This window comes from Cheilinus undulatus, linkage group 8, assembly GCF_018320785.1.
Source record: "Cheilinus undulatus linkage group 8, ASM1832078v1, whole genome shotgun sequence".
Lineage (NCBI taxonomy): Eukaryota > Metazoa > Chordata > Actinopteri > Labriformes > Labridae > Cheilinus > Cheilinus undulatus.
The window spans coordinates 187501-200000 of record NC_054872.1 but is presented as its reverse complement, the minus strand read 5'-3'; the positions used below and the strand labels follow the sequence as shown (position 1 = coordinate 200000).

Below are 12500 nucleotides of genomic sequence, written 5' to 3'. Positions count from 1 at the left end.
TAGACAGACACCTACAGGTCTGTAGACAGACACCTACAGGTCTGTCGACGGACACCTACAGGTCTGTCGACAGACATCTACTGGTCTGTAGACAGAAACCTACAGGTTTGTCTACACACACAACTTCAGGTCTGTAGACAGAAACCTACAGGTCTGTAGACAGAAACCTACAGGTCTGTAGACAGAAACCTACAGGTCTGTAGACAGAAACCTACACGTCTTTATACAGAAACCTACAGGTCTGTAGACAGACACCTACTGGTCTGTAGACAGAAACCTACAGGTCTGTAGACAGAAACCTACATGTCTGTCTACAGACACCTGCAGGTCTGTCAACAGACACCTGCAGGTCTGTCGACAGAAACCTACAGGTCTGTAGACAGAAACCTACAGGTCTGTCGACAGAAACTTACAGGTCTGTAGACAGAAACCTACAGGTCTGTCGACAGAAACTTACAGGTCTGTAGACAGAAACCTACAGGTCTGTCGACAGAAACCTACAAGTCTGTCGACAGAAACCTACAGGTCTGTCGACAGAAACCTACAGGTCTGTAGACAGACACCTACAGGTCTGTAGACAGAAACCTTCAGGTCTGTAGAGAGAAAACCTTCAGGTCTGTACACAGAAACCTTCAGGTCTGTAGACAGACACCTACAGGTCTGTAGACAGACACCCACAGCGGTCTGCCGACAGAGACCTACAGGTCTGTAGACAGAAACCTACAGGTCTGTAGACAGAAACCTTCAGGTCTGTAGAGAGAAAACCTTCAGGTCTGTAGACAGAAACCTTCAGGTCTGTAGACAGAAACCTTCAGGTCTGTACACAGAAACCTTCAGGTCTGTAGACAGACACCTACAGGTCTGTAGACAGACACCCACAGCGGTCTGTCGACAGAAACCTACAGGTCTGTAGACAGAAACCTACAGGTCTGTAGACAGAAACCTACAGGTCTGTAGACAGAAACCTACAGGTCTGTAGACAGACACTACAGCGGTCTGTCGACAGACACTACAGCGGTCTGTCGACAGACACCCACAGGTCTGTAGACAGAAACCTTCAGGTCTGTCAACAGAAACCTGCTGGTCTGTAGACAGAAACCTGCTGGTCTGTAGACAGAAACCTACAGGTCTGTAGACAGAAACCTGCAGGTCTGTAGACAGAAACCTGCAGGTCTGTAGACAGAAACCTGCAGGTCTGTAAACAGAAACCTGCAGGGTCTGTAGACAGACACCTACAGGTCTGTAGACAGAAACCTTCAGGTCTGTAGACAGAAACCTGCAGGTCTGTAGACAGACACCTACTGGTCTGTAGACAGAAACCTGCAGGTCTGTAGACAGAAACCTGCAGGCCTGTTGACAGAAACCTGCAGGTCTGTAGACAGAAACCTGCAGGTCTGTAGACAGACACCTACAGGTCTGTCGACAGAAACTTACAGGTCTGTAGACAGAAACTTACAGGTCTGTCTACAGAAACTTACAGGTCTGTAGACAGAAACCTACAGGTCTGTAGACAGAAACCTACAGTTCTGTAGACAGACACCTACAGGTCTGTAGTCAGACACCTACAGGTCTGTAGTCAGACACCTACAGGTCTGTAGACAGACACCTACAGGTTTGTCTACAGAAACCTACAGGTCTGTAGACAGAAACCTACAGGTCTGTAGTCAGACACCTACAGGTCTGTAGTCAGACACCTACAGGTTTGTCTACAGAAACCTACAAGTCTGTCGACAGAAACCTACAGGTCTGTGGACAGACACCTACAGGTCTGTCTACAGAAACCTACAGGTCTGTAGACAGAAACCTACAGGTCTGTCTACAGAAACCTACAGGTCTGTAGACAGATACCTACAGGTCTGTAGACAGACACCTACAGGTCTGTGGACAGACACCTACAGGTCTGTCTACAGAAACCTACAGGTCTGTAGACAGAAACCTACAGGTCTGTCTACAGACACCTACAGGTCTGTAGACAGAAACCTACAGGTCTGTCAACAGACACCTACAGGTCTGTAGACAGACACCTACAGGTCTGTAGACAGACACCTACAGGTCTGTAGACAGACACCTACAGGTCTGTCGACGGACACCTACAGGTCTGTCGACAGACATCTACTGGTCTGTAGACAGAAACCTACAGGTTTGTCTACACACACAACTTCAGGTCTGTAGACAGAAACCTACAGGTCTGTAGACAGAAACCTACAGGTCTGTAGACAGAAACCTACAGGTCTGTAGACAGAAACCTACACGTCTTTATACAGAAACCTACAGGTCTGTAGACAGACACCTACGGGTCTGTAGACAGAAACCTACAGGTCTGTAGACAGAAACCTACATGTCTGTCTACAGACACCTGCAGGTCTGTCAACAGACACCTGCAGGTCTGTCGACAGAAACCTACAGGTCTGTAGACAGAAACCTACAGGTCTGTCGACAGAAACTTACAGGTCTGTAGACAGAAACCTACAGGTCTGTCGACAGAAACTTACAGGTCTGTAGACAGAAACCTACAGGTCTGTCGACAGAAACCTACAAGTCTGTCGACAGAAACCTACAGGTCTGTCGACAGAAACCTACAGGTCTGTAGACAGACACCTACAGGTCTGTAGACAGAAACCTTCAGGTCTGTAGAGAGAAAACCTTCAGGTCTGTACACAGAAACCTTCAGGTCTGTAGACAGACACCTACAGGTCTGTAGACAGACACCCACAGCGGTCTGCCGACAGAGACCTACAGGTCTGTAGACAGAAACCTACAGGTCTGTAGACAGAAACCTTCAGGTCTGTAGAGAGAAAACCTTCAGGTCTGTAGACAGAAACCTTCAGGTCTGTAGACAGAAACCTTCAGGTCTGTACACAGAAACCTTCAGGTCTGTAGACAGACACCTACAGGTCTGTAGACAGACACCCACAGCGGTCTGTCGACAGAAACCTACAGGTCTGTAGACAGAAACCTACAGGTCTGTAGACAGAAACCTACAGGTCTGTAGACAGAAACCTACAGGTCTGTAGACAGACACCCACAGCGGTCTGTCGACAGACACCCACAGCGGTCTGTCGACAGACACCCACAGCGGTCTGTAGACAGAAACCTTCAGGTCTGTCAACAGAAACCTGCTGGTCTGTAGACAGAAACCTGCTGGTCTGTAGACAGAAACCTACAGGTCTGTAGACAGAAACCTGCAGGTCTGTAGACAGAAACCTGCAGGTCTGTAGACAGAAACCTGCAGGTCTGTAAACAGAAACCTGCAGGGTCTGTAGACAGACACCTACAGGTCTGTAGACAGAAACCTTCAGGTCTGTAGACAGAAACCTGCAGGTCTGTAGACAGACACCTACTGGTCTGTAGACAGAAACCTGCAGGTCTGTAGACAGAAACCTGCAGGCCTGTTGACAGAAACCTGCAGGTCTGTAGACAGAAACCTGCAGGTCTGTAGACAGACACCTACAGGTCTGTCGACAGAAACTTACAGGTCTGTAGACAGAAACTTACAGGTCTGTCTACAGAAACTTACAGGTCTGTAGACAGAAACCTACAGGTCTGTAGACAGAAACCTACAGTTCTGTAGACAGACACCTACAGGTCTGTAGTCAGACACCTACAGGTCTGTAGTCAGACACCTACAGGTCTGTAGACAGACACCTACAGGTTTGTCTACAGAAACCTACAGGTCTGTAGACAGAAACCTACAGGTCTGTAGTCAGACACCTACAGGTCTGTAGTCAGACACCTACAGGTTTGTCTACAGAAACCTACAGGTCTGTAGACAGAAACCTACAGGTCTGTCTACAGAAACCTACAGGTCTGTGGACAGACACCTACAGGTCTGTCTACAGAAACCTACAGGTCTGTAGACAGAAACCTACAGGTCTGTCTACAGAAACCTACAGGTCTGTAGACAGATACCTACAGGTCTGTAGACAGACACCTACAGGTCTGTGAACAGCACAGCTGTTACATCTGTGTACATCAGTGTTTGCTGAAAATAACTTTCTCAAAAACAAACAGAACATGTCTGACTGTTTCACATCTTCACTTGATAAGATTTGCAGTGTAAAGTTATTCTCACCAGCCACTTTATTAGGTACACCTTGCTAATATGTGGTCATAAAGGGATGGACATGGTCCACCACCGTGCCATCACCACCAGCTCTGACCGCTGATACAGCAGGATGGATGTCTCTCTTGTTTGACTCTTGATTTGAGCTTCTGGTACCCCCAAGTGCTGACAATCAGGCAGTTTCAATGCAGAGGGATGTAAATGAGATTCTGCAACCAGTAGCAACCTAGCACCTCCATAGTCTGGGACTGAACTCTGTCCTCGAGAATGACACCGCCTGTCCCTCAATACTGAGTTTGTCAGAGACTTCCTCCAGAATTCTGAAGTGGAGAGGACTCCAGGAGTGGAGAGTGCTGACCTCAACCTCAGTGAACTATTGTGGGACCAGCTTAGGCGTGCTGTTGGTGCCAGAGTGACCAACACAACCTCACTGGCTGACTGGCCTAATGAATCACAGCATGTGTGACCAGGCTGGTGGCCATATTTCCATATTTAATTTATGATGCTGTACCACCTGAGGGTCTGAAGATACATTATTTTATAAGGTTAACTCTCCAACTCGTCTCATTGTTTATTGTACTAGTAATTATTTGACCAAGGATGAACGTTGTGATATGATACTGTACTCATCATTGTTCCCTTGGGGAAATTAGTCTTGGACTCCAGTGCTGCACACATTCAGCTGCCATCAACAACAGAAGCAGTAGCAGCACTCGAGTCCGGGTCACAACAGGGCAGCACCCTGAAATTAAGACCTGATAGGCAAGATCCTGTCATTTTTAAGCTTCAGCTAGTTTTTACTCCTTCTCTTTCCAAGGAGCTGAGGATGTAGGATCATTCCACACTAGTTTGTCCCCAAATTTAACTTGGAACCAATACCAAGTTTAGCAGGACAAGACTGGATACTGAAACAGTTACTGAACCTGGAACTATACTGTTAAATACTCAGAAACAGGATGTTCCATAGGACAGTTTATTTACAACTAAAGAGTGAAAAATACTTTCACATAAAGTTTTGGCTTTTTGATAACTCCTCCTCTATCTAATATTAGATATTCTATATGTATTTGCTCAAATGCAGTGGGCTTATGAAAAACGGTGAGACGGACTGAGCTTACAAAATTTCATTCCTAAGTTAATGTTCAACAGGACAGGTATCTAAACTGCTGTTGGATTTGATTTGAATCAGATGTACTATTAGATAGCATTAAATCCATAAAGTATTCTGTGTTGTAGGCCTGTCCTGCACAGTGCTTATATTATTCCATTAAAATAGATCTATAGATCTGAGAACAGCCCTTTTACAGTACAGCAATGCTTCAGTAATCAAATCACATTTAATTTGTACTTATCCAGGACTTTATGTCCACTCTGGGCACCCATAGGTTCAAGGGCGAGTGTGACTTTTTTCATGTTAACTGATGGTTAAATCTCACACCATAGAACTCTGTGTTAAACTGACTCTAGTCACCCCTGTTGAAACTTTTCCTGAGGTCCATGTAAAACCTCTTTATTCTCCCAACCTGCTCAATAATCTATCGCTCACTACCAGAGCATATTTGACTAGCCAGTGGTACAGAAACGTGAGTACACTATGAAAACCTAATCCGGTTGATCAGCCACATTCTAATTTAAAATTCAGCATTCAAAGGCCACCATTCTATTTGGTTTACTGCGGGGTGATTGTTGTTCCACATGTTACCCTGCAGTAGAGAATCTAGTCTTTGCATCATTCGTGGAACCAGGGGTAAAATGAGGAAATTCTAAGGGCAGCGCTTTCATTTTCACATTCACACACGAGAGCATAGTGACGTCAGTAGCAGCTAATTCAGTCAACGAAGCAAGCATGGCTGAAAAGGGGCTGAAGATATGGCTCCACTTTTTAAAATACAATGCTGATAATGACACAATACTTGTGAGCTGAAGTCACAGCATTACTGATCTGAGGAAGCAGTGTGATGGTTGATGATTGAAATCAGCGCCTGCTGCTCCCCTTCTCTCTCGCTCGCTTACTTCCTCCCTCCCTCTCTTTTTCTCTAACTCTCAGACCAAAACCTCTCTTTAAACCCTGTGGTTTGCCCGTTGATCATGTGGATATCAACCATGGAAATTTACCAGATAAAGGTACAAGTTTGTTCTCTAAGCCACCTAACAGAGTCTCGATTGAACTCAAACACACCCAGGCAGGGTTCCCGTTACCTAGGGAGTCCTAAAAGGTGGCCTCCTTCCATGGCAGCTCTCTGTCAGGATGGATGGATCAGGGAGGACTTTTAAGGAGGGACCGAGCCGCAGGCTCATCCTCGCTGCTTATTCTTATCACAGTATGAAACAATTGGCCCCATTCTATGAGTTTTTAAATGAATTTTCACAGTGAACATAAGTAGAAGGCAATGGTGTCAATGTGCAGGACTGATATGTGATGTTTTAGTCTGGATTAAGGCTCAGTTATAGTTTCTGCTGAACTATTATCAGGGCTTAGTGGGCTCTGCTTGGACCCGACACAGTTGACATGTAACCTCCAGTTTCCACATACAGCCAACACACCGTGCACCACCAGCGAATTGTACTACGGAACAAATCGCTCCCTCTCTAGTCTATCAGAGCATTTCCATAGGCGGTGCTCCAGACCGGCAGCGACGTGTGCCTGGAGCGCCACTTCGCTCCGCTTCGTTCGAGATATGTTGCAGGTCTATTTTAAACGCTGGCCGCTGCATAACTGCGTCAATACCTGTCGATCAGAAAGCTCCAGAAGAGGAAGTCACATGTAGAATATCCAGTTCCTTCAAAATAAAACACAATGCATGGACTCCGGATTGTAAATCATCCCTTTATCAACATTACGTTCAATCCTGCACTGAGAGCAAAGGGTCACCGAGAGGTCAATGGGTCACAGAGCTACAACGGTGCCATTGATGAGGAAACGTTAACTTTTGGGGACATTGGCCAAATAATTTTACGTAAAACCACAGATCCTTTAAGCAAACATGAACCTTTTAACGTCCTAATGTCCTCACCCAGTGGAGGAAGCAATAATATCATGAACTTATACTGGAAAGGATGATAAATTAACCCCTAAAGGTAAAATAGTGCGCTGTTGACATACTATTCCTGTGAGAATTCGCAGTTCTCCTGTGATCTCTTCCTGCTGATCAGGGCTGTGCGCCGCAGCGCTGCACTCTAAACTTGCTTCCAGTGGGTGAGGTCACTTGCCTTCAGTTGGGGCAAACCCACAGCACTTCAGTGCGTGGCGCAGTCATCCTATGTGGAAATTACAGGTTAGTGTCGTTAAAAAAAAAAGAACTGCACAAGGAAAAAAGAACGGCAGTACATGTAGTTCATAGTAGAAGTAGTTTGTAATACTTTAATTTGTAGAATATTACACCTTTATTTAGTTAGTTATTTAGACTCTATCCTCTGTTGTTCATTTGTTTTAAACTTATTCTCCATCCATGGACCCTAACATTTTTCACAGAGGGGGAAGAGGAGAGGAATAGGAGGTAGCAGGGCTGGGTTTTCATGTGTGTAATATGAAGAAAAACCACTGGTTAGTTAAAGTAGTTTAGGTTTTTTTTATGTTGGAGTAATCCATAAATGTTACATTAGAAACAGCGTTGGATGTCATTTTGATATATTTGATGGTGTTTGAGAAATAAATCTCTAAAATTCAGAAGTTTAGAGATTTTTCTCTTTAAACTAAATAACATTTATCAGAGGAGATAAACATTACAGTACCATGAATGGGTGCCGTACTAGTACGGATTCACAGGTACCAGGCATCAGTACCGTATCGGTTCTATTGTCAAAGGTACCTCTCCTTTGTCCCACCGTGTTCTGGCTAATTTCAACCACATCCAAGAATGATGCTCACTGCAAACTTTGCTGATCTGGACGACCAGCTGGAGGGTGTGCATACTACGGCAAATGTTAGAATATTTCATGTACTGACATTCAGGTTGTTGCAGAATGAAAAAGAATTAAAGTGACTTGAAAACACAGAAAAAATATATCAAGAAAAAGGATGTTTTTTCTGGTCATTAACTTATGAATTTGATTTAGAAATGGAATGAAAAAACGTAAAGAAAACAAGATTGTGATCAGGCAATAAAAAAAATGTAATTTTTTTTATATGGCCCGCCCCTAGCTGTACGCCATAGTCATGAAAATGATGAGACATAAACACTTGAAATCCATCAGTCTGTGTGTAATCCATCTACATAATATGAGTTTCACTTTTTAATGGAATTACTGAAATGAAACAGCTTTTTGATGATATTCTAAGTGATTGAGATGCACCTGTAAATGTGTAAGAGAACTATAAAGACTCCCATAAAAATGTTGAGTGACAGACTTTATGATTTGGCTAACATACAGGTTGTATGTAATCTGAATTTAGTATACCAAGAATAATACGTAACAATGCTGCATGTTTTTTTTTCAAAGGTTAGCATTTGTCAGATGTTTATTTTACAAATACATTAATTTCTTTCAGGATGGACGGGTATGCAGAATCAGTTTTGCTGTCCAGCCTGATCGCCTGGAACTCAGCAAACCGGATAGCAGTGATGGGTGAGACATTTCTTTTTTCTGCCGTCTGTCACAGAAAGTGTTGCAGCTTTTGCACTGAGATGGTTAAAACATTTCTGTGGAAATGCCCTGTACAGATTTTGGGTGGACAATTTTAAGTCCATGTGAAGTGATAACAAATTTCTGAAATTAATCTTCAAAATCATGAAAAATGAGGCAGTAAAATCTGCTCTAGGGTGGTGTAGCGTGTCGTAGAAAGAGCTGAAGCCATGGCCCACTCAGGAGAAATATGATCCTATCAGATTCTGAAAAATGCTTCCGATCAGAGCGCCGCTGCCCTCTCTATGCCAGTGCAAAGAGACTGAAGCTGGAAATTAAATTTACTGTTTTCTGGTACAAATCTGTCAGGATACTTTTAATGACTGTGGGCCACTGTGGCTGATAGATTTGGGAAATTTACCTCAAATTAACAAAAACAGCATGAAGCTGGCTGTTATCTTTCAATGAAGACAGTAACATCGGTGAACATTAGACTGGACTGAGATCAGCTGCTTGGGAATTTTATTTCATTGTAGTGTTAGAGGGGCGGGTAAATCCCCATCAAAACTCCTGATATCAGGCTCCTATATGTGCCTTACCCAGTTTAAACCAAGCCTGGGGAGAGATGAACAACTTTTAACGGTCTAAATCAAAGATTCAGTTACACATAGATCTCAGTGTTTTCACATGTTTACAGCGACCTTATTCCAACATATCTACTGTGGTAAGACACACATTTTGGGTTTCGTTTTACAGGGACTATAAACCAAACTAATGTTCAGAAAAAATCACTGAACATTTTACCAGACAATGCAGTGAATTATGTACAATGCATTCAGAAAATCTTCAGATCCCCTTCACTTCTTTTACTTCTGTGATGCTGCAGCCTGATGCTGATCTTCCAAAGCTGGTGAATTTACCAGACTCTACTGGGGCTTTTCCATTACATTGCACAGCTCGGCGTGACTCGGCACGGCAGCCCAGCGCAGCAGGGGGTTTGCTTTTCCACCACGACAAGCTACCCATTTGAGGGCACGTCTAGAGCTGACGATGCAGTGTTCTGAGCCCTCCTCCAGCTCCCTGCACTTTCTGGTCTGAATGTCTTTACATCCTGTTAAAGCAAAAAAATCAAACTACAACAGCGCTGCAGGCTGCTCTTTTTACAGTCTCTCTCTCGCTCTCTCTATCCACAATCAGTAAGCAAACAGTAGTTCACGCTTATCATCAAATGAGGGACTTTTCCTGCGTTTAAATGAAAGAACAGTCTCCTTTTCACTGATTTGTCAGTCTCTAAAGAGCAGAAAATGAACACAATCATATTTTTGGACTGGGCAGTGAGCCTAACCCCTAACCCGACATGATTTACCAGCACCAGAATAAATGACAGACTCTGTCATGGGCTAAATGTTGCAAACATCTCCAGCATTTTATTTTTTGAAGTCTAGAATTTATTTGTCTATAAGAGGGGGAAAGGCTCAAACTTGTGTTACCAGTAGGTGCAGATAAAGGTATATTCGTGGATCTGCGCCTGGTCCTTCCTGATCTCACTCGTCAGTGTGAGAAGCCGTGCGCATATCTGACCATAGTATGAGCACAAACCTGGAGTTTTGGTCTTGTGTCATAAATATTGAAGTCATACATTGAACGCTGACATTGCAGCTGACCCTGCTCATGAGCAGCTGATACCTAACACTTTGGTATCGGTATCATATCAGGAAGGAACAGATGTTTTCAGAACATCCCTATGAGCAGTTATTTCTCTTTAGAATGGGAAGTTATCAGAGAAATGAAATTTACATGTCATTCAGATAGATTTAGTTGTGTTTAGGATAATAAACATAACTCCACCCTAAATTCTGGAATATAAATACCAACTAATACACAGGGCTGAAAGTACTCAAGCACCATGCTGGATTTCACTGTTTGGACTTCAGGTGTAGAATCATCTCAGCAACAATAAAAAAAAGTGTTTTTGTAAAGAGTGTGAATACATATGCCACTATGAGAGTTCAGTTTCTCCTTTTTAAAACATTTGTAAGAAAAAAAAGAAAAAAAAAACTCTTAAATGTAGTTTTGACTTTGACTCCGTCATGGGGAACGGAGAGTAGATTTAGAGGTAAAAATCAGGCTGCAACATGAAAACATTGTGTTACACTAAGGGGTCTTCAGACTTTCTGAATGAACTGGCTCTTCAGTTACTGGGTTCAGTAGAAACAACAGCTGGAGACTGAATGGTTGGTTGTTTTTTACGTCCTCAACCTTTTTTAACAATCTTCAAAGTGACGTTTAGTCTGCATGACCAGCAAATAGAAGTCTGAATAAAAAGAGCCTTTATGTGTGCTGCAGGTCTCCACAGAATATCTGGCCAGCTAGCAGCCTGTCTGTGTGGCCGTGGTGATGAGCAGGCTGAAACACATGAACTTCAGATTAGCTAACAGCTCTCAGAGAGTTTTGAAAGAGAGAGTCAAATTGAATGACCCTATTAATATTTAAAAATCAGGATCCATCTCTAGTACCAAATGCTCTGAGCACACCTCAGTTAATGAATGGCTGTTAAAGAGATCTAGATTTGAAAATGTTTGTCTTTCTTACACCATAACATTTAGTAAAAATACCCAGGATTTGTGCAAAATACAGCCAAGCAAGAAGTCACTGCCTGTCAGCAGTGAATTTAATCCCTGCTGGGCCTGCTGGGCCTGCTGGGGCTGCTGGGACTGCTGGAAGCCTCAGTGTTCATGTTAAATCAGTCAGTATATTTACATGTGGGACATGAAGTCATTTAGCTTCAGTCAGGTTCTAAAGTGGCCAATCATCTATCCTCTTATGTTACAGCATAGACCCACAGCATTGTTTCTATGGCAGCAGTCATCTATAGTCAAAATAATGGTCAGTGCATTATAAACTATATCTCATTGATTTTTTTCTGTCTCCTTTTAAAAACTTGAAAATATGACTTAGGCCATTTTTTAAGAGGGTGCCGATATATTCTCCAGCCCTACCTCACTGCCTTATTCTCAGCAGGAGGCCAGTATAGTCCCCAGCCCTACCTCACTGCCTTATTCTCAGCAGGAGGCCAGTATAGTCCCCAGTCCTACCTCACTGCCTTATTCTCAGCAGGAGGCCAGTATAGTCCCCAGCCCTACCTCACTGCCTTATTCTCAGCAGGAGGCCAGTATAGTCCCCAGCCCTAGTCTACCTCTTACTGAAATGTAGATTTAGTGCCCAGCCCTACCTCAGGTCTACCTGTTAGTGTTTATCTAGCGGTCTTGCCAGTCAGTTGTGGGTAAAGCTTCAGAAATAGTGGTGGTTGTACTGGAGTCTGATGAGGTAATGGTGCAGAAAAGAGGATGGGATGAATTAGTTTGAATCTTTGTTGAACATACTCTAATAAAGTAGTCTTAATTTTAGTTTAGAGTACTTTTTCCACAGTTATCAGAGTCTACCTCTGGGTTAAAGATGTATCAGCAGCTGATGAAGCTGCTGCTCTGATCACTCATCAGCTGTTCAGTTGAAGGGTGGTAAAGTGTTGAACGAACTGCTGTGCAGTACAAGTTATGGGGAGATTCTCTCTAGCCTCATTCCTGACTGCTAACGCTCATTGGTTCCTTTTCTTACCCCACTCTCCCTCCCAATCAGCTTTCTATAAGTACAGTGCCGTGAAACTTTTTCCTCTTTGATTCCTGAGTTTTTGCATATTTATCACACTTAAATGTTTCGGATCATCAAACCAATTTTTGTATCTCACACAGACAACCCAAGTAAATAGAAGATTCATTGTCTGAATGATTATTTAATTTTTTTAAGGGGGTGAAAATATCCAAACCTCTCTGTTCCTGTGTGAAAAAGTAATCTCCCCCTGAACCTAATAACTGGT

General features: G+C 43.4%; 1 protein-coding gene across 7 annotated transcripts in view; it reads left to right on the top strand.

Annotated features, from left to right (window-relative positions):
• The window catches only part of ubr5 (ubiquitin protein ligase E3 component n-recognin 5), a 186209-nt gene that overhangs the window by 27929 nt on the left and 145780 nt on the right, over positions 1–12500 (top strand). For all 7 annotated transcript variants that reach the window (XM_041792405.1, XM_041792404.1, XM_041792403.1 and 4 more), the window contains exon 4: positions 8553–8629. In XM_041792405.1, coding sequence (XP_041648339.1) covers positions 8553–8629 — 77 coding nt within the window. The remainder of the gene's footprint in view (positions 1–8552; positions 8630–12500) is intronic.